Source organism: Filicampus tigris, chromosome 13 (genome assembly GCF_054856515.1).
Source record: "Filicampus tigris isolate MCC_2025a chromosome 13, RoL_Ftig_1.0, whole genome shotgun sequence".
Classification (NCBI taxonomy): Eukaryota; Metazoa; Chordata; class Actinopteri; order Syngnathiformes; family Syngnathidae; genus Filicampus; species Filicampus tigris.
Window position 1 is genome coordinate 16,296,225 of NC_141229.1, and position 21,812 is coordinate 16,318,036.

Here is a 21,812-nt window from a genome sequence, read left to right on the forward strand (position 1 = left end):
ATTACAGTAAGGAGCCTAAAAGTGAGGAGTGTAATTCCCCGCATCGGTCTCAGCTCACGGCCAGTGGAGGATAAATCCAGCAGGGCGGGGAATGACATGAGCCTCTTTGAATACATCTCTACTCATTGGAAATACTTTTTTGAATCGCTTAAGGAGTCTTCCCATACAAATATCCATCCATCCGTTATCTATAATATGATCATACAAATATCAGATAAAATAGACTGAAGGAGAATCAAGTGAGCCTGACACAACCTCAAAAATGTAAATGGGAATTTACACACACACGACACTGAAGGAATGTAGGTTTTTTCAATTTGAAGATGATACAGCACAGTCATTGTTTTGAAAGTTTTTAGCTCTAGGGTGCAGTGGTTCTTCCATTTGTTTTGGGGAAATAAAGCAAACAAAGCCCAGAGTGAAGTCTTTGACTGCACTCACCTCTCTCTGACTGTGAGAAAATTGCGAATTGTGAGAATCGAGATGGAAGTGATTTACTTTTTTTTGGTGCATCTTCCTGCTTGACAAAATAAAATATACATTTTATGTCCTAGCTTTTTATTATATTTTTACTGATGCCTCATGATCTAATTACAACTTCATTTCCTCAGCGGTTTATTCCAAATGTTTGTTTAAGTACCTTTTTATCGTCTTTGCAGACAATAAATGCTTTATAGGCTATCTTAATTACTGAGCATGAAATTAAAACACCAACAAGAGACATTATAAAATTGTACATTGTATATTTCAAAAAGGCTGGGAAGAAAATTGACAATGAAAAGGTGGATTTTCCATGCTGCTGATTTTTCCATCAGTAGGCCAGTTGGGCCAATAAGAGGTGAGCTTTTGTTCCCGTTATCACACATTGTTCATTTGTCTCCCACCCGGAAAGCCGTGTTAAGATAACGCCATCCTATCATCAGATTGTCTTATCAAAGTAAAGAGCGACACAGGAGCTCAGTCAGGGTGAACAATCAAGTCAGTCTGGATGAAAAGGTTAATTGCCGAACACTCTGAGTTAAAGTTTGGGTATAAAGAAATGCATGTGCTATTTCATTAAGATTTGTTTGTGACATGACACTTTGCCATGTATTAATACACCGGCTTGTGTGCAGTTGTACTCGAGTCCTGTGTGATTTGGTTCTGGTCATTTCAAGTGCATGAGCGTGCAAGTCCTTACACAGCGGTTGACACCGAGGTCAGTGGAATTGCCCCACTTGAACTAAAAGACATTTAGTTTGGTTTGGAAAGTGAAAACTCGAACACCGTTAATTTGTTTGCTCTTCCACCAGTCAAGACCGCCGCCGCAAATGCCATCACCTCAAAGAAGCAGTCGGCCGTCCTCACTTTTATTTGTTTGTTTCTTTGGAGGGTGTGAGAAGTTGCGGTGGACGTTGGACTTGTGTGGCGGGGGTGTAGGGACTCTCCATAAGGAAGGCTGTGCGGCCTGGCAAACAAGTTAGCCAGTGACAGGGAGACGGGGGTGCCGGGGGGGCCGGGGGTGGCGGGGGGGGGGGGGGATTCATTTAGCCAGGCATAGCTGCTCTTGTTTGTGGTTGTCCCTGACAGCGTCGCCAACGCCGCTCCAAAGCACCTGTGTTTGCTCACTAGCTTTCCCCAATCTGCTCGAAAAACGCTGCGAGCATGTCACATGGCGGCCAGATAGCCTCGGCACCATGGGAATACAAAAGCCGGGGCTTTTAGAACAGTTAATCATTAATGAAGGCCTCTCTTTTGTTCCCATTGAGCTCGGTGCTGACAGGGGCTTTGATATTACATATGGCAGACAGGTCGCATGCAGATATGGCCAAGTACATCGACTGGGCCGGGCTGCCGGGTCGCTGGAACCGCGGCGATGACAGCGGGCAGGAAGGAGAGGCCAAAAGCCATCTGCGGATGACAGGAAGGACACGTCAGCTCATTTCCTTTTACGTGACGTTTAGTCTTATTTTCCAGTGCACACTTCCAACACATTGAGGTGAGAAAGAGAAAGGGTTCTTGTCTCAAAAATCTTTCACGTGATATGTGCAACAATAGTAAACAAAACATTGACGGGGTCAATTGAAGACCGCAGTCATTCACACGGTAGCCAAATTTTGGTTTTCATTTGGTGAATAGGAACCTGTTAGCTAGGATTACACATAATAGAGCATACAAACATTGCTCTACCTTCTATCATTAATTTAGATTGGTTCGGCATATTTTGTGAGGGACTATGACAATTCTTTTAAAACATTAAAATAACCTTAACTTCAAATTTGTACACGGTATTCATATTTGTTAAACTCTACTCTAATTATATTGCACAGACATCTAACAGTATTGCAACGATCAAACAAACATCTTTGTCTTTGCTATTCACATTTCAAAATAAAGAAGACACAAAGACATTACAAAAAAATGCAAAAAAAAATGTTCTAAAGATTCCCGTCCTGAATACGCTACTGGCAATGATTGGCAGGAAGTAATAAACAGAAATGTTACCAATTAGTTAGCATCCCCTAATCTCAGTTTGCTCTCCATTTTGAACTGTCAATGAGCCCAAGGCTCATTTCACGCTCATCACAGGGAGCCCTGGAAAAGGTGGAGCTAAAAAATAGTGGGGGCATTAATTTACTTTTCAGAAAGAAAGAGCCCAATTTATCTCGAGGGGAGATCATGGGGAGATTTACACACCTACAGTCTAATAAAGCCGCCGCACTAAAAGGGTCAGAGACACTCTTATCATGCTTTTACCTCAAAATTCCAGCGGTTATTTATTGAAAGTTTGTCTCGACTCCACCACGAGTCCCCGTCAGCGCTAATAATACTGTATGCAAGTCAGACAGAATAGTGGGACCGCAAAGATTTAGTGGTGGAAACGTGGCCACTCAAAGCAGGATGCTCGGTGTGCCTCAAGTCAATCATTAACGTTCAGTGATACCTGCGACTCGCACAGGACAAAGACAAATGGAGGGTTTGTTTCGGAGAATTCACTCAGTTACCTGGCAAACATGCCCGTCTCTTTGTAGCTTTTCATGTCACTCGCAACTTTCCATTGACTTTTTCAGGATCAAGCTGATGTTTGATTTAAAGTCCTTATCGCCATTAAATTTGGCGTTTTAGAAATTCTATCATGACCGTTTCGAGATGGAATGTCACTCAGTGGAGAACAGCTCTCTTTTAAGGCTAAACTACAAAGGAGAGAAAAAAAGGCGTTTATTTGTCCATGTTTGTTAATTAGCAGGCTTCTTCCTAAATGAATAAATGAAGTTTAGCTGAAATCTGCATTGCATATTTTTTTAATTGCTTTTATTTCTACCCGTTTCTAAAGGTTAGGCTAGTTTTGTTTTTTTTGTCCCCAAATGATCTGAACTCCTTTTCATGCCAGTGTCTTAATGAACAGCTCAACTTTTCACATGTGACATCATGTTGTTTGTCTTCATGCCACAAACATATTCAGACCGCATCCAATTTGCCTCATTTGTAAAAAGCAATTGATCAACAATTAATTCTGCACAACCGAGCAGAATCAGTTCACAATTTATTAATATGAGTTAGAATGTAAATCACAGGGACCAAAAGTCCTCATTTGGATCAGTCAACTTCTTTTGGCATGGACCTGAACTTGATCTCATTATTTCAATTCATTCATTATCAAAAGACAAATAAATGAAAACATTTTTTTAACCCTTCCATTTGCAGCTTTATCATGATTCTCATCCAAATGGAATTTGCCACACCCCTCCGCAAAGTTCACAACTTAAAGGGATGTCAACCCAAACATATTTTTTTCAAGATTATATTCTATGCAGGCCCACAAGGCATTCTGATAAATATTGCATTTGTGGAATATGAGTTAAGCAGCAAAATGCACTCGTTTTTAGCCATCACTAGGGGCGGCCATTTTGTCACTTCTGTCGGCTGAAAATGACATCACAGTTTCTCAGGGCTCAGGTAATGACCAATCACAGCTCACCTGTTTTCTGAAGCCGAGTCATAATCGGTCGTTATCTGAGCCCTGAGCAACTGTGATGTCATTTTCGGTCGACAGAAGTGACAAAATGGCCGCCCCCTGAGATGGCTTGATTTTGCTGCTTAACTCATATTCCACAAACGCAACATTAATCAGAATGCCTTTTTTTCCAACTCGTGTGCCCGCGTAGAATATGTTCTTGAAAAAAATATGCTTGGGTTGACTTCTTATTTAAAATCAAATTTCAGCATTTCAATCATTGGGAGGCCATTTTGAAATCGTTCTCTTTTCATATCCTCATGCGCAAGCCTCCCACAACCATAAATCTCGTCTCCACTTACAAGCAGCTCGACTCCACTGCCGAGTATTTATTTGCTAACCCTGGTCACCGACGATAAGGGTCACTAGTGTGACCGAACTGTAACTCTTGGTAACAAGCGGCCCTACGTTTATAACAACACATGCTCACATCGACAACAAAATAGAGAACAAAACCTAGGTGATAATAAATTCTGCCGCGGGCTATGAGGAAATAAATTAGGCTGAGGCCAGTCAAAGGATGGGCTTAACAAGTGTATGCTTCAAACAACAGTTCCTGTTTCAGGAGGGAAGGTACACGTGTGATGGATGGCTCTGCAAACATAGTTGACATACCTGGCCGATGCCATGGGCCGGTCACAACCCACGAGTGAGAGGGACATTGTGTGAGCCTTGGAGTGCGTTTGTGGTTGAGTGTGCGCAGTGCACGCATCGGCGTTTAGCTCTCGCCGCAGCTCGCCTGCATGCGGGGCTCCCTCTCCCTCCTCTGCTGAGCTCGGCGGCTCGCCGGCTCGCCGGCTCGGCGGCTCGGCCCGTGGGGATCACTTCAGTCAGCGGAGCCCTGTTTGACAGAGACACAGGCTCCGGATAAATTCCACCCTCCTATTTATGGGACCGGCGCTTCTACTCGGACGCCTTCGATCCGTCCTCAGGGAGTCCGCGTCTCAAAACACTCAAATAGTCTGGGTGCAGAGATAAGCACTGGGCTGGAATTATACTCCCAAATTCCCAAATCCTTAAAGTGTGTTGTTCCATCTCATTTTAAGTTCATGGATTTTTTTTTTTTTTTTTTTCCTTCATGAAATTAGCTCATGAATTTCGATCGTATATTGTTTTCTATCTTTTATACATGAGGCTTATATGGAAAGCACAAATGGAAATATATGAAGATTAAATGTATATCCGGGGTGCTGATCTTTGCAGGAGACGGGTCTGTGCAGCCTGCTGGATGAGTGGTAAACCTTTATTGGGAACACCCAGGAATGTTTAGTTAACTCGCCCGTCACATTCAAGCATGTGTGTCAAAGGTGTTTACAGGGTGTTGACATTCACACATTGGCACTGAGGCACAAGCAGCCATGTCTGACTGAGCTGGAAGAATGGAAAATACAAATTACTGCTCTCACTATTTGCACGCCAAGTGCTTCGATTCAAAAATTGTTGTTGTTGTTGTTGTTATTAGCTGGAGTAGTAAACGGTTGTTGCATTTGGAACAATTCATTAATTGTTGTTCGTAAAGCAGCATTTTGCAAATATATAGCACAGTGTATATGTTTCCATCCATGTTGGGTATTGTTTCATGTAGTCGATAATGTTTTTTCATACTTTGGGGTTTCCATTCCCGCTTACAAATGTATTTTTGGTTTCAATGTAGAATTTTATTAGTTGTTAATTTTGCTCGCACTTTACTTAACAATTTAATTGCTGTATTATTCGCTTAAATTATCAGATTGTTTTTCATTGCAGATGTTATTGTACAGCTTATTGTGGATATTTGTTTGTCAAATACAATTGTCTGTTTTTCATAAGACATATTTAAAAAATGTTGTGCTATTAGGTTTTTTGTGTGTGTTGGGAAATAAAATGTTAAGTTATTATACAGAAATGGTTTATTACATGTTTATTGTGATGGGAAATAAAAGGATTTTTACGACACAAAAATGTGGTGTTTTAAAATGTTTATTATGTCAGCAAATAAAATTTTATTACAGTTTTATTGTGTTAGGAAGTAAAATGTTATTTTAGAACACAGAAATGTTGTTATTACATGATTATTATTATGTCAGTAAATAAAATGTTATAATTACATACTAATTAATGTTATGTTACTACCTGTTTTACTAAATAATTGATATTAAATAAGAGTTATAATATTCAATTTCCAATTAATTAATGTACGTCATTAATTCTTCAATTTGAATTATCCACAGTTTTTTATTTCCGATTACACTTTTTAATTATGTCTTTCAAAGAGTGAAATTCAACATATTTAAATTTCATAATATACAGTAACATTACGTACAAGTATTCAGATATGGTTTATTTAGCAGTCAAACACATTTATGGAAACATCCTTAGGCTAAAAATGATAACATACATTATAACGTAAATACAAATAATGTAAACATAAACATGTGTCACAATTTAAGGAAGCGACATGATCAAGCAAAAGCACATTTTATTTCTTATAGGATTCAAATTAAACTATAATTAGAATCACGAAACAATCATTAAACAAAAAATAGCAATAAAGCCAATAATGAGATGATCCCTGCTCAGTCATCAGTAATAATTGCAAACACAATTGTGCAAGTTCACAAATTCTAACAGAGTGTGTAAACTTATGAGCTCAACTTAAAGGAAGACATTTGAGATTAGTATCTTGAAACATGGATCAAACATTAAACAGCACTTCTTAATGCAATTGCTATAGTATTTAATGATGAATTTGATTCGAGCTAATATTAGAAGTAGCTTTTCAATTTAAAAAAAATGCTGCGGGTGGAAGTCGGCGTTGGTCTGTCTGACCTTGTGACCACCCACAGAGAGCATGAAGCCAACAGCTCGGGTCGTGTTCCGCCCGCTCCCCACTGACCCACACATGATAGCGCTCATGTTAGGGTGTTTGTCCCCGCAATGGCTTTAGGCCACATGACATCACGCCAACGTTGGGCCACGGAGTGTGCTGGTATCATCGGGGGCTGCACTGTTTGGGTTAATTGGAGGAGTGCCGTAAGTTTCCTACATGACTCACTCACGACTCTTTTCTCTCGGCTGTGAAACTGGAAGATTGCAGGTCTGGGTGAACCTACAAAGCGAGTTCTCTTAACTCATAAATTACACGGCCGTGGACAACCTTAAGCGGTGTTGAAATGCCTCGAACAGAGCTTTATTTCAGCGTTGGCGGAGCGTGACAGTGAGAGCACCAGCCCATGAGGAGCCTGGCGTTCACATGCACAAAAAGAAGACAGCTAGCTATTTAGCTTGTCATAACTGAGGTCTGACATGCTGGTGGTTGCGCCAAACGGGGATGTGAACACAAGCGCCCGATGCACACGATAGGCCTTTCCTGCATTTACAGTAAAATGCAAATGCATTTTTTTTTTTTTTGCATTACAATTTGCAGTCCTATGAAGGGTTTTCTTCTTCTGGAGCAGTCTTGGAAGTTGGCACAGCTACTGGCTCTTTGAAATGTCATCTGATGGTGTTTGAGTAAAACATTGCGGTGTGGATATGAACTGAAAACAAATGTCAAACTCCATCTAAGTGCGTGGCAATTAATTGCATCAAATTATCAAGGAAATACAGAAAATGTATTCTTTGGTTAAAAAAAAAAAATAATTTTTTTATTAAATGTGAATAAAAAATAAATTAGCATCTAAAGTTAACTTAAGTTTATTGTTTCACTGGCCAGTCTTTTAGTCTTTGAAATGACTGTTATTAAGTTATTAAGTTGGAATTAAGTTGGAGTTAAGTTATTTATCTTATTTCGAATGTGTTTTTATGAGCGGGTGCTATTCATTTTTTGGTCATTTCCATACTACTTATTTAGTGTTGGATCTACTTTATTTTTCCAATTAGAGAACATTATTTAATGTGTTTATTGGGTTGTCAAAAAAAAAAACGTGTCGTGCTGTATTTAATTGAAAATAATTTAAACAAAATGTTGAAACTGCCCAGGGAATCACTTTTCTGTCTTTTTTTCTTCATATTGTGCAAAAATCATCCGCGGTCTGACCACCCAGGGGGTCCTTGACACCACAACCTTTCCAGAGGGGGATGGGCCTGTGTGTGTGTTTGTATTTAGTTTAGTATTCAAGTGTCTGCTCACATGCATGAATATGCTCCTTCATCTTATGTGTATTGATCCTTCCCGAACAGCTCACCACTCGCTTTTTTTTTTTTTTTCCCGTTGTTTCTCTATGTGCTGGTCGCTGGCTTTTAAAGACTAATTATTTTATTCCCAACCGACTTCCAACAGACGACATTGCACATATGCTGAGCGAAAACACAAACGGGAGGCATGTGTTTAATGTATACGCAAACACAAACCAACGGGACAAAACAAAAGAGCACAATATGGATCCTTCCGACATCCAGTGGCGCTAGCCTCGCTCTGTTTGCCAACTCTTCTCTTAGGCCGTATAACGAGCGTGTGGCTTAAGAGCCCTTGGAGCCTTTCTGCCTTTGGTTGTAAAAATGACATGGTTGTCGCGGCGCTTTCTTTTAAGATAGACTTTTCTTGTTCAGCAAAGATGCTCTGTCTTGTGTTTTGAGCGTACGCGAAGACCTCCTCTCTAGAATGGTTGTCGCAACTCAGTGCTTGACTTGTGCTACCTCCTCTAAGAAGAGAAGAGGGGTCAGCCGTTATCCCCTCTTCTTCCCACTGCCTTTCATGGCAAAGCGAGAGCCTCCAAAGGAGAAGACGCAAAGGTGAAGCGAGATGCGATAACCCGTCCAATTAGACGATGTTGACAGACAAATGACCATACAGTACGCCGTTTAGTGGGAATTAAAAGTATCGCGCAGCTGGTTTCTTATCTGGCCGAGTAAGAAGAAGGCAGGCAACAAAGGGAGGCCTAAGACTAAGAGGCTTGATGCATGGGAAAGCCATGGGCCGGCCATTGTGGCTGCCCTTCTGCTAAGCAAATAGTCCAAACTGTTCATTCCCCATCTCCCATTCTCTCGCCGGTACATTGTTTGTGTCCTTGCATTTCATTCTGACTGGGGAAGATTGCCTCTCAGGGCCAGTGAGCAAACAGTCCAGAAAAGAGCCAGCTATCTCCTGCCGTTCCCAGGAGAACTAGCATTTTTATTTCAGCTCCAAGCTGTCAAAGGATTGGAGAGTTTATGTCAGGATCCTGAATTAATTGCTTTAAGCCTCGAGGCTGACGCCGGCGTTTTCATCACCAAATGTTCGGTAAAATGTTTCCTAGCAAATTATGCGGCCCGCGAAAGCCCCCCGCCCCCCGCCCCCCGCCCGCCGCAGCCGCCGTCGCCCCCCCCATCCCTCCGCCGTTTCCTTCCGTGGTCGCCAACCGTGTAGTATCGGATACATACAGGGTAACTTTGTGCAACACAAATGGTGTGTTTAGTGGTTGTGATGGTGCAATTCTGTGACGGGCGATGGGCCGTAGCGCAGCTGTCGAGATTTGGTAGACTGAATGCAAACAGCAAACTTTTGCGTACGCCTGTGTGTGTGTGTGTGTGTGTGTGTTTTCAGTCCCTCGCCACGACGCAAGGTGCACGAGCCAAGCTTGGCAAGGGACTGAGTCAGCTTACAGATGCCTCAATAAACCATAGCTGTTCAGACATTTGGTGGAGCAGGTTTTTAAGGCTCCAAACTGTCCTCGGAACTGCCAAACTGTCTTTAGAAGCGTCTGTCGCGCTCAACTGCCGACTTAATAACGTATACAATATACAATGCATTGCTGGCTGTACAAGTGACTTACCTGATTTGGTTTCAACACAAAACATTTGCACCGCAATTTGTTGACATTCACACAACTGATTATATTCTAGGCCCTTTTGACACATTAGATTCAACCCTACGAATGTTAAATACACAAGTGATCCTCTGCTAATATAAAACATCATTATGTTGGCATAGCTACATGTGTTGTCATTCCCCGTTGGCTCTTATGTGAAGAGGCCAAAACCAACAAAGAAGCAAGTGCCCGGCAGTTCCAGCCCTCAGCGCCACACGTCAATAACTGAACCTGAAGCGGCCATCTGGAAATGGCTTTCTTTCCTTTACCCAAATGCATCCGACAGCGTCGGGGACCAATGTCGTATTTTTGCATGGTAAAAGCGTCACAACCATTTGAGCGCACCGTTGCGGGCTTTTGATGCGAAGTTGCAGCTGAAACTTGTCATTCAGAGAAAGCTTTGCATGCGAAGCAAACGTCCGTACGATATTTGCATGCAAACATAAACACAACTGTTTGCAATGTCTCGACCTCTCCCGATGGCAGGTTGGAGCAAGCCCGAACGCACCGCTCATTTAACTGCGCCCACAAATGCATCATCTCCACGACGCGCACCTTTCATTATCTTTCTGTCGGCCACTTAAAGATAAGAGTATCCAGGCTCTCGCCAATAAATCTGGCGGTTGACTCCTTAATCTGAGAGGATATTCGGTGACAAACACAGCGATGCTTCTTTCAGCGTCAAGCAGGCGAGGGTTAATAGTGTGTATCAGGGGACTACTCTGCAGTGCGGAGAACATGCAGGCCTCATCCTTCCTCATAATCTGCTCAACAGCCCTATAGACACCTCCCGGCTTTCCTCCATCCTTCAACCCAGCATCCTCTTTTCCATTATAAATGACGCCGCCATTTATACGGGATTAAATTGGGGATTAATTTGATTCAAGTTCGGGTATGGGAATTCATTAGCGAGCTGACAGTGGCGCTATACATGCGGGGAATTGAATTTACGTCCCCCGAGGAAAGCACCATGAGACGGCGCTCTTAGACAAGGGGGGGGGGGGGGGGGTAACGCTCCCCACTTTGGATTTGCACACTTGTAAAGTGGCACTTTATTGCTGTTGATTCGTTGTTATTAAATTGACATAGACGAGGTGGGAGTGTTTTGGAGAAAGGACTATATGTCCACATTTGGCCTCGACGCTGCGCAGATTAGCGTATATTCTGACAACAACATATGGCCTCCACTCATAAGCTATTAAAATGAGCACATGACTTGAATGTCATTGATTCTCATGAATGTTGAAATGACATATCACCTGCACTCCTGACAAGCTGTGTGCTATAAAGTAAAGGCATTAAATTCAAGTCCGGCCCAGATTACAGAATTCCCCCCCCCCCCCCCCCCCCCTGCACAACATCAATCTGCTATTCACTAAATTGGACAAGTCCCATTGTCATATAGCCTATCACAGTGCACGTCTGCATAGGAGAACATATGCAGGACAAAATATTCCGTAGTTTGTTATTCCGAAGACGGCACAGGGGGCACACGGGCTTGTTTGCCTTTGCTGGAAGAGGAGATTGGATTGGGGGTTTAAATGAATCGCTGGCGCACTACGTTTATAGGTTTCATTAACTTTTAATGAGTTGGGTGTCCTTCGTCGTGATTGGCTGGCAACGCTCTGCCTTTACTTCCTTTAACTGGAGCTGGGGGGGGGGTGTGGAGAGTTTTTACAACGAGTTTAGGGGCCATGTTATGGCAAGGGGATATGACGCGGTACTATTTCCAAAAGCCCCAGATATCCAGGAGGAGAATTAAAAAGAAAAAAGAAAAAAAAACTTGGCAGGCCAGGCAACCGTCTTTTTAGCATAGCTGACTGACAGAATTTTATGTTAGCCTTCACTATCGAGGCTCATCCTTGTGCCTGGTTAATCTACTGAGTCGTTCAATGTTTTTGAAAAGGGGGCAGATACGATGTGCATGCAGCAATATTTCACAAGGATAAACACTGACCATCCATCCACTTCCAGGGACATAAAAGCAGCAGGGCAGAGTAAGGCGCCTCATCCTGGCCTCAATAGACCGCCTGTAGGTCACTGTGTGTCCCACCAGCTGCTGCCTCCCCCAGTACTCAATGGCCATTGTTGATGGACCGCTCTCTCTCTCTCTGTCTCCTCACTCTCTTTCTGTCTGTCTTTCTGTCTGTCTCGTTGTCTCTCTCTCTCTCTCTCTCTCTCTCTTTCTCGCACATCCCGTCACCCCGACATGAAGGAGTCCCTCACTGGAATGTCACAGAGTCATGTCAGAAGACATGCGGACACATCACAGTCAGCAGCCGCATTCTCACCCTGTCTCTCTCGCTCGCTCTCTCTCTTTCACTCTGTCTGCCTTTCAAACGCACACACTCACACACACGCACACCTCCATCCAAACACATCCTCAAGATGACCCTCATACGTCTGGATTTTCTAAATAAATGCCACGCATGCCGATTTTGTTGAATTTAAAAGTACACCCGATCAGGCTTTACCTTTCGAGATGAGAGGAATTCAACTTTTAAGATGGACAAATATGCTTCTTGTTGTAGGCCATGTTTTAAAATGAAATAAAGGCAAATACGAGGCCGGAAATTAATTTTTGGGGGGCACAACAAAACTTGATATGCAACAGCGATTAATGTACTGTATTATTTCAACAAAATGTACAATTACATGTTCAAAATACACAACTCACTGTATGATTAGTTTGAAATCTGCCACAGGTGCAGTTAAAATGCGTATATAGCTGTATTTTATATCAAATCTCCTTAATAACCAAAGAACTTTTACAATTGTAGTCTGTTTTTATCTTAATTATGCTAATATTTTTTTTTTGCATACAGTTTACAAATGTGACTGGTTCAGCTTGAAATTATTTCTAAATATTTGCAAAAATGTGTTTAATATACCTTGTGCTGCAGAAAATCATGTTCATACAATATAAATTGCCAGTTTAACATAAGTCTTGTATGTATTTTTTATTTTTATTTTTACAAAGTTACAAAGTTAATAGCAGCATTATTGTATCCTCCGATATTCATTATTTACATGAATAGATATAAATAGAACATTTAAATGTTACAGTATATCATTGTTTTCCTACTTAATTATACTTATCTTTGTTTTCCTACTTGATTATCTAAATAATGATTTTTTATATATATATAGATATATTTATATATATAGATAGATAATTATTTTAATTATTTAGATAATTATAATTACTTAGATAATAACCATTTTCTGGAAGTAGCAGATTTGTGTTCATCCACCTCATTTATTGAATTAATTTTTCACGCACTATTGAAGTATTATTTTGTGTTCAAAGTGGAATGGGAGAAACATATGGTGCAGTCATCATTAAGGTGAGGGGGACACATATCCTCCCTGTCCCCCGTGCCATTTTCACCCATGCATTTGACAATAATAATCCCCCCCTGCAAATGACACACATTTCCTACCAAGACGTCTGAATAACGAAGGAGTTCATTCTTTTTAGTACACGGTTAATGCATTTCCAATTGGATGCACATATGCCGTTGGGCAGACTGGATGGAACGAGACAGGCCGCTTGCTGGGTGGCTTGGAGTTTTGACTTTGTGGCGTCTTTAATATAGTGAGGGACGGCAGTTTGCCTTGCTAAGATATGGGATTAGGAGTATTTCTTATGAGAGAGGAGTTAAATTGACCTAGTTGGTTCCTCCCCTGCAAAATCCCGAGACAGAATTACAGCTTGTTGGACCGGTGTCCCGCTGTTGCCATGGAGACAGATCTACTTGGGTGTTCCAAGCTGCGGCGCTTTGAGACTTTAAGGTGCGGCAGACGCGCTGCTATATGAAACGCCATTTATCCGCCTGAACTCACAGGCAATTTGTCTGCATGCATTAAGATGGACTTTGACGCTCATCCCAGTTATACAGATCGCTGCTTCATCCCATATCAGACCGTACTGCAATTTCGATATTATAATTCCTCCAAAAGTGATGCGCTGTTATTTTCTGGCGTTGCACCACTCAGTTAACACCCATGGGTGGGTGCGTAAAAGGCTTACACTGTACTGAGTCATTCATAGAAGTCGCTCAGGCATTGAAATGCATCGCTGCAGGGAGAATGTCTCACTTTAGAGGTGTGCAGCATGCAATGACCTAGGATGCTGCTGACAGCTCAGGCCATCATGTTAGTCTGTGAAGACAACCTGGAGGGTATTCAACCATACATTTGTTTTCTCTCCCATCAATAAAGGCCTAACACAACATTCGGGATGTTTTTTTGTGTGAGGTCTTACATATAAAGCGTTAATCAAGAAATATGCAAATGCATGGGAATTGCAGCTAAATCAGGTTAGCGGAGTAAAGGGATCAACAGGCTGGGCCAGGCTTTATTTAGTTGCTATAACAACCCGTTTCTGGGATGGTGCATGAGATGAGCAGTGTGTGTGTGTGTGTGTCTGTGTCTGTATGCATGCATATTATATATGTATATATATATATATATATATATATATATATATATATATATATATATATATATATATATATATATATATATATATATATATATATACCTTCCTTTGAACCATCATATCATCAAAATTTCCAAAAAGCCATTCTCTTCCTTTTCTTCTTCTTCTTCTTCTTCTTATTCTTCTTCTTCTTCTTCTTCTTCTTCTTCTTCTTCTTCTTATTATTATTATTATTATTATTATTATTATTATTATTATTATTATTATTATTATTGTTATTGTAATTATTATCATTACATACTGGGTTGATATTTTTGCAGCACGTGTATTTATATAAACAATATTTGCGACCACGTGTCAAAATTCACGCAATTTTGAAACCCCCCCAAAAAGTGATAAAAAATAAGAAGATTTACTATATAGTCATTAAAATAATAAATAATCAAAAATGAACTATTCGTTTTCAAAACTGTTTCCCCATTCGTTAAGCATGAAATATTTCAATAAACCTCACATGGCAAAATGTCCAAATTAAATGTCATATATCTCAAACCGGTAAGCACACTCCGAATATTTTAGCAAATTTAGAACCTATAATGAAAAATCACCTGAAATATCAAAAACGGTGAGCATTTTACACGCAGTGGCCATTCAAATGTATTTTAAAGATCAGATCACTCGTTAGTTCGTGATTATTTTTTGGGGGGGGCCATTGAGACGCAATTGTTTCTCCATCTTATAAGTAAAACAAGCTGCAAATCCTGTCAGCTTTGCGCCACTCTGTTCTGAAATCCAACACGTCTCCTTTGCAGAGAATTCCAGTTATCAGCCTCCGCTTCCAGCAGCAGCCAAATGCGTCAAACACTCCCTCAAGTACACCACATATTGTATATATCTTCATTTAGCATGCAGCTTGAGACATTTAAAAATGGTCCCTACCTGTGCAAAACGGCCGGTGCTTGCAGTTAAGCCATGCACACATGCAGGAGCCCATTGTAGAAGCTTTGCCTTGTGCCTTCTGCAAAGGGCTCCAGACATCGCGGCATTTATTTGAGCTCAAACTCAGTCACTGTTGACTTTAGCACAAAGCAAAGATTTCACTGCCCCGCTAGTTAAAAAAAATGATTATTTTACACAGATATCGATCAGTGTGCTATAAAAAAAAAAAATCAGCTTAGCGTGATATGTCTAAAATGAATAGTGCCAAATTTAATGTCTGTGTAAATTTACAGAGCTGCGGCGTCCTATTCGGAGTTTACTCTGAGTGCAATTTGGTTGGTGTATGTGTGTGGATGCTTGTGTGGACTCTTCCTATACATGGGCATAGCCTCCACTCCATTGTTTACTGCCTTTGTTTATTCGCAGATCACTCTGTTTAAAGTGCGGTGCGTAAAGTGGGGTCTGGAGAATAAAAGCACCTTTTAGGCCCTGCGTGCAGGTGCTGAGGGGCTATCATTTTTGTATTGAACTTGCTTGGCATAAAAGCACGTTGGGGGGGGGGGGGGCGGGGTGTGGGAGGGACTTCTGAGGAGCCCGAAATCTCTCCGTTCGGATCACAAACGTCTCCTCGAGTCATTCGGCCTTGCATTTGAGCTCCGAGGAGGAGACATGGGCTGGTTAATTCATGTGGATGACAACCAACCTATCTTATCTAACAAGATGGGAGGGTCCCCACAACGTCGAGAGAGAGCAGACAATGGAGGCCCAGATTGGAGGCAAAGAAGTTAGAGCATCACATTCAAGCGGCTCTGTCCCACAATCAGGCCCATTTTTCCAGATGCTATTCTCCTGCGCCGCGGGAGGTTTGTTTTATGTGACAAAGGACACTTAATCTTGCCCGCTCATCTCAACTTTACTGCCGGGCACCAGCGCGGTTGAAGCAAATGTCTCACTGCACTCAATGGCAAGCATGTGGCGCGCATACAGGCCTGCAAGCAGCTGATGTAGGCCACCAAAAGGGAACTTGTTGATGAGAGCTTCCCTATGAAAGTGTTGAGTTTCATAGGATGCAACAACTGAGCCTTCACGAAAAAAATGTGATACTCTATTTTAAATGACAGTCATTCTTTGTGCTGACTTTGTGCTGAAGCTGCTGAGAATAGCTTAAAATACCAAACCGCTGTCACTATTGAGATTCACTGTTAATTGCATTTATTCATATTATTTTCAATACACTAAACCTGTACTGTCTATGAAATGATCCTTAAAAAATCTACGTTGTTATTTTAGCAAAAGTATCATTTTTTATCGGTCTAATTTTTATTGGATGTCATTACATTGTTTATGTGTACCAGGTGCACCTTTAGATACACTTTTCTGCATTAATATCTGCATATGTAAAATTGTTTTTATTTTTTAAGCTAATAAATAAGTTTGAGTCTAAGTTTTTCTGAAATAATTAATACGTTTAAATGTATTATATTTATTATTAAAATCCATTCAAATGCACAATGGAAATTTGTCATTTTAATTTTGTAGCAATGGGGTGCGTTACTTACGTTTGAAATGGACCAAATAATAAATATGGTTGCCCTCCGAACATAATAAATACCCAATGCGTTTTTATATTTATCAAAATAATGATTAACTTTTTACTACAACTTGAATTATGTGCAGCTTAATTAGATTTGTTTGTAAACGTAATAGATATGTTGTTATAAATTATGGTATCGTTTATGATTAGGCCCTCACCACGACGTTAGATTTTTTTGTAATGGCAATAGTTAACAGGATTATAAAAACAGTAAGAGAAAGTTAAACGAATGTAACACATTTAAAAAAAAAATCAGCAGTCATCATTTTCAGAAATCATGACCAATAACACTTTAATATAGAATCTGCTCTTGTCACTACAAGAATACACATGTACAAGCCATAAATAGGAATAACACAAATGATTGAATGCATCTGTTTTGAAATTCAGTACGGAGTCCAGTTAAGCAAATGTGGGTTATTTTACAGCTTTTTTTTTTCGTTCTTTCTTGTTTCTTTTTTCCCTTTTGTTTATTGGTTTGTTTTCTTTGGAGTTCATTCCTGCAGCAGATTTCTGAACAGGTCACATTTTCAGTCAGTGTCACAGATTATTAACAACAATGGGGCTACTAACAAACTCGACAACTAAACAGTGGGAAAAATATTTGAAATACATATTGTACACAAATGCTATATTTGTTTTTATTTTATATTATTTACAATATATGTACACGTTGGGATAGAAGTCCGTTTATGAGGAGTTCATGATGGGCCTGGAATAGACTCCTTGGTAGTAAGAGGAGTCAGGTATGGAGGAGGATTCCAGGCCGGCCTTCCCCGCCATGGAGCCCATGGAGAGGGCCCCGGTCATGGGGGAGCCGTAGCCCGAGTAATGCATCACCTGCTCGTAAGTTTTTAGGTCCATTTTGTGGTGATGATGATGATGGTGATGGTGCTGCTGCTCCGAGGACATGAGGTTGTTGATGGAGAACGGGTGGTTGAAGGAGTAGTGGTGCTCCGGCTTGAGGTGAGCGTCGTGGGCCTGCAGGACCGAGTGATGCTGGGAGAGGAGGTGCTGGCCCTGGCTCACCGGGGACGAGATGGAGGATGCGGCGGCGGCGGCGGCGGCTGCGGCTGCGGCGGCGGCAGCAGCCGCGACGGAGGCGGCGTGCTCGGGGCTCAGTGCCTGGCTTGTCTTCATGTCCGACATGGCTCTCTTGTGCTCGCCCGCGGACGAGTTTGAGTGCGGCGACTCGTTGCCGTTACAGCTCTCCGAGCTGCTATGGGACGAGCCGTCGCCGCCCACCTTGCCGCGTCCGGACTCCTTGACGCCGGCCATCTTCCTGTCGCACTTGAAGCGCTTCTGGCGGCGCAGGTAGCAGCCGTTCTCGAACATGTTCCCCGAATCCGGGTGGAGAGTCCAAAAGGAGCCTTTGCCGGGTTTATCTGGCGACCTGGGCACTTTGAGGAAGCAGTCGTTGAAGGATAGCGAGTGGCGGATGGAGTTCTGCCAGCGCTGCTGGTTCTGCCGGTAAAAGGGGAACAGGTCCATTATCCACTGGTAGATCTCGGCCAGAGTGAGCATCTTACTGGGAGACTGCTGGATGGCCATGGTGATGAGGGAGATGTACGAGTAGGGCGGCTTGGCGTGCGTGTAGCTCCTCCGGTACGTCTTGGGGTCTCTGGAGCGGTTGATGTTGGACTGGCCGTAGATGGGACTCATGGCGTTCATGTTGGTGTAGGACGTGAGCGCGTTCATGGAGGCGGGCTGCCCGGTCATGGGACTCATGCTGGGGCTCAGGGCCGCGCTCATCGCGGTCATGCCGGCGGCTCCCATGCCGTTCATGGCGCCGGCGCCCGGGGACATGCCGGTCATGCTGGGGCTCATGGCGGTGTTGACGTAAGACATGTTCATAGAGTTGGCCGACATGTTGGCCGAGGTGCTCATGCCGGACATGCTCATGTAGGTGTTCATCGTGTTCATGCCCAGGCCCGCGTTCATGTTGCCAACAGAGGTGTAACACTGTCGGGCGGGAAACAGAGTAGACATGAAGACAATTCATTAAACCTTAGATTAAAAAAAAATAGTAAAACAAAAAACTTACAAATGCAAGGTGCATCTGTGTTATTAAATAGTGAACTATACTCACTATCAGTGATATTGAATAGCGCAGGAGCGCTTATAATAAGAAACGCAGGTTTGCCAGTGAACGAATAATGCTTCATATTCATTCCAAACAAAGCTTCACAATAAAAAACGTCAATGAGAAATATTACATTATTAATCAATTAATTATCAACCATCCATCCATTATCGATACCGCTTATCCTCACAAGGGTCGCGGGGAGTGCTGGAGCCTATCCCAGCAGTCTTCGGGCAGTACAATTAATTATCATATTTAAAAAAAAATATATATATATATATATATATATATATATATATATATATATATATATATATATATATATATATATATATATATATATATATATATATATATAAACTAGAATAAAACCAAATGGCTAAACTATCAAAGTGAGTCTTGAGAAGAAATTCAAAAGATCGATTTTGCATGCCCTAGATATCCCGGTCGGGAGCCATAATCCGTATATTAAAGACTACACATCATGTCTTGTGTTCAAATTGCACAGCCTCGTTGAGGAGATAGTGAGGCGGGCACACACAAGAGCGCATCCCAAATATTTGAGCCAATCTACTCCCCAAATCAAACATCTCCGCTGTTTGTCGAGTGAAAACAGGACCAAAAAAATAGTGTGATTTGGTGAAGTTAGGTATATAGACAAAAATTATAATCCAAGTGAAAAAGTTTACCCCACCTCCTCCTCCTCCTCTACATGTCAAGCAACTTTGTTAGGATAGCGCGCGCGGCGTGGAGATGGGGGAGGATTTGGAGGCGCCTCAAGTCAATATTTGATCACAAAGTTAATATTATCTCAGGGCTAATATTGAGTTGTATAAAATGGGATCGGCTTTAGACAACGGGGGGAAATATATATTTAAGGTACCCACCTCGGGCTCTGCGTAGTAGGTGCTCCAGTCGGTGTGTTCGTGTCCTTCCATTTTAACTGCTCCAAGCATCATGGAGGACTTTCAACCGAGCGTCTCCCAGCTGAGGAAAAAAGCCAAAAGCGTCTCTCGTATATAGCCGCTGACTGGGGACCACTGGTGCATGTGTCGGCGGGGCTGCCGCGTCCCTCCGAGTCCAAGAGTGGCGCACAAAAGGGAGAGGCAGCCGCGCAATGCGTCAGAGAGTGAGCGCAGTTGAAAATGACGCTCCGTGCAGTCGCTTGACGCAGTGATATAGCTGTGTGCGCCAGCCAAGCCTCCAATCCTACTTCTACGCCTTGGGCCCTATTTGAATAATCTCCTCGCACCTAGGCGCGAGACTCCTCAAGCTTCAGCCCCCCCACACACACACCCACCAATACTCCAAACCCTCCCCATCCACCCCATAGTACACCTGCACTGACTTGAAAAGGACCATTTCATATGAAAAGATGCATGTTGTTGTCTTGTCTTGATTTTTTTTTTTTTTGGAGGGGGGGGGGGCTACACAGGCAGGAAAGGGTGGCACTACTGCAAGGTGTGCTTTTATTTTTTCTTTACGCACAACCTCCAAAGTGTTCTTATTCATCTTAAATCAATCGTTGTTTCATTTTTTTTCTGTATTGTTTCATTGAAGTATCTAACCGTACCACTCCATTAAACAGTACGGCAAACAATGGATAAGAGTGAAGGAAAACACTCAAAAATAGAGGTTAGTAGTTAGTGACATTTTAATGTTGACATTGCCGTTCTACTTCCTCATAAAGTTAAGATCCACTTCCTTTTTGAGGTTACATTGTTTTTCTAATTTGATCAACTTTACTTGTTATTACTTTTATTGTGTTGTTTATTAAGCACCTTTGAATATACATAGAAGTGATATTGATTTTGTTGTTGTTGTTGTTGTTGTTATAATTCCCGATGTTCAATCTAGAAAAGGTTTGAACAATGCAGATGTTTAGAGAGAAAAAAAACAAGTTGGAGTATTGTTATCCATTGTCCAAACGGAAATATTGTACAGTAAATCTGATTGCATCAACGATGCTATTATATGGACCACGAATGAAATGGATGTCCAAAAGTATTTTATCAACATTCTCAAGACTTCCATCTTGACTAAGTGTTTCAATTAGTGCAGTTATGAACTGCGTGAGAGCGCCCTCTGTCGGCCATTTACTCTTTGGGATCTTTGTGACGTGCACAAAGCAGAGGAAACATTTCCATTTGGTTTCCTTCACCGAAATGCAGAATTCCGTTGGAATTTTGTTGCCAAATAATGTGGAAATACAGATGCCAACGTGCCTTACATGACGTGAAACTATTTTATTAAATTAAATGTTCGGATAATGGATGGATGGATGCACGAGTTTTTATTTTGTGTGTCAATGAGACTATAATGACTGTATTTAAATCGAGAACCCCTTTAGCTGCTTGTACAGTACAGTACTGTATATATTTGTATGACGCAAACATAAAGGTGAGGCCGCAGTGTGTTGCCGGCCACGTGTCACCAGTTGTACATCTATTTGAGTGCATATTTACGCAGGAGCATAACTATCAGTATAGAGCCCCATTAGTATAGGCGAGTAAACCTGTCTTGTTGACGAGGGACTAACAATCTGCTTAACTTGGAAATGAGATCATGAGGGGGAGGGAAAAAAAAAACTCTGTGTTTGACGATTGGGGATTGCACCGTGCACACATCGGCTCCCACGATGCAGAGAAGCCAATGCAGGCCGATGGGTGTCATTTGAATTGACGTTTTTTGTCTGCTACGAGGAACTGTTGAAAATATTGTCATGAAGTTTGATTTGATTACTGTGCCACATATCAATTACAATGCATTTGTTGAATGTTAAATCAGGAATCATTTTGCCTGCAGGACATGAATTGTCTTTATTGTTTTCCAGAAAGAAAATCTGTGTGGTGACGTTTTAAAATGTAAATAGAATATTTTTTTAAAACAGAGAAGTCCAACTCTATTCCAAAATAGTCCTTGACCTAGCTGACACTGTGTTCCTGAATGAGACGTGTTGCTAATTCCAGGGTTAATCATCAACCCGCCAG

General features: G+C 41.8%; 1 protein-coding gene and 1 long non-coding RNA gene across 4 annotated transcripts; both read right to left on the bottom strand.

Annotated features, from left to right (window-relative positions):
* Positions 1-398: 398 nt before the first annotated feature.
* On the bottom strand, positions 399-15,219 carry LOC147137760 (uncharacterized). The gene is made up of 3 exons (XR_015089369.1): positions 15,146-15,219; positions 4,610-4,835; positions 399-1,890 (listed from the first exon to the last, which is right to left on the bottom strand). It is a non-coding gene; the product is annotated as an uncharacterized LOC147137760 (long non-coding RNA).
* Positions 15,220-17,044: 1,825 nt separating this feature from the next.
* Positions 17,045-20,055, bottom strand: foxa2 (forkhead box A2). 3 transcript variants are annotated; one of them, XM_086049459.1, is made up of 2 exons: positions 19,710-20,055; positions 17,045-18,701 (listed from the first exon to the last, which is right to left on the bottom strand). In XM_086049459.1, the coding sequence occupies exons 1-2, from the start codon at positions 19,779-19,781 to the stop codon at positions 17,430-17,432; spliced, it is 1,344 nt and encodes a 447-aa protein (XP_085905585.1). In that variant the 5' UTR covers positions 19,782-20,055; the 3' UTR covers positions 17,045-17,429. The 3 variants fall into 3 exon arrangements, with proteins under 3 accessions (XP_085905585.1, XP_085905587.1, XP_085905586.1); XM_086049461.1 differs by lacking the exon at positions 19,710-20,055 and adding an exon at positions 18,829-19,030; XM_086049460.1 differs by lacking the exon at positions 19,710-20,055 and adding an exon at positions 18,784-19,030.
* Positions 20,056-21,812: the final 1,757 nt, after the last annotated feature.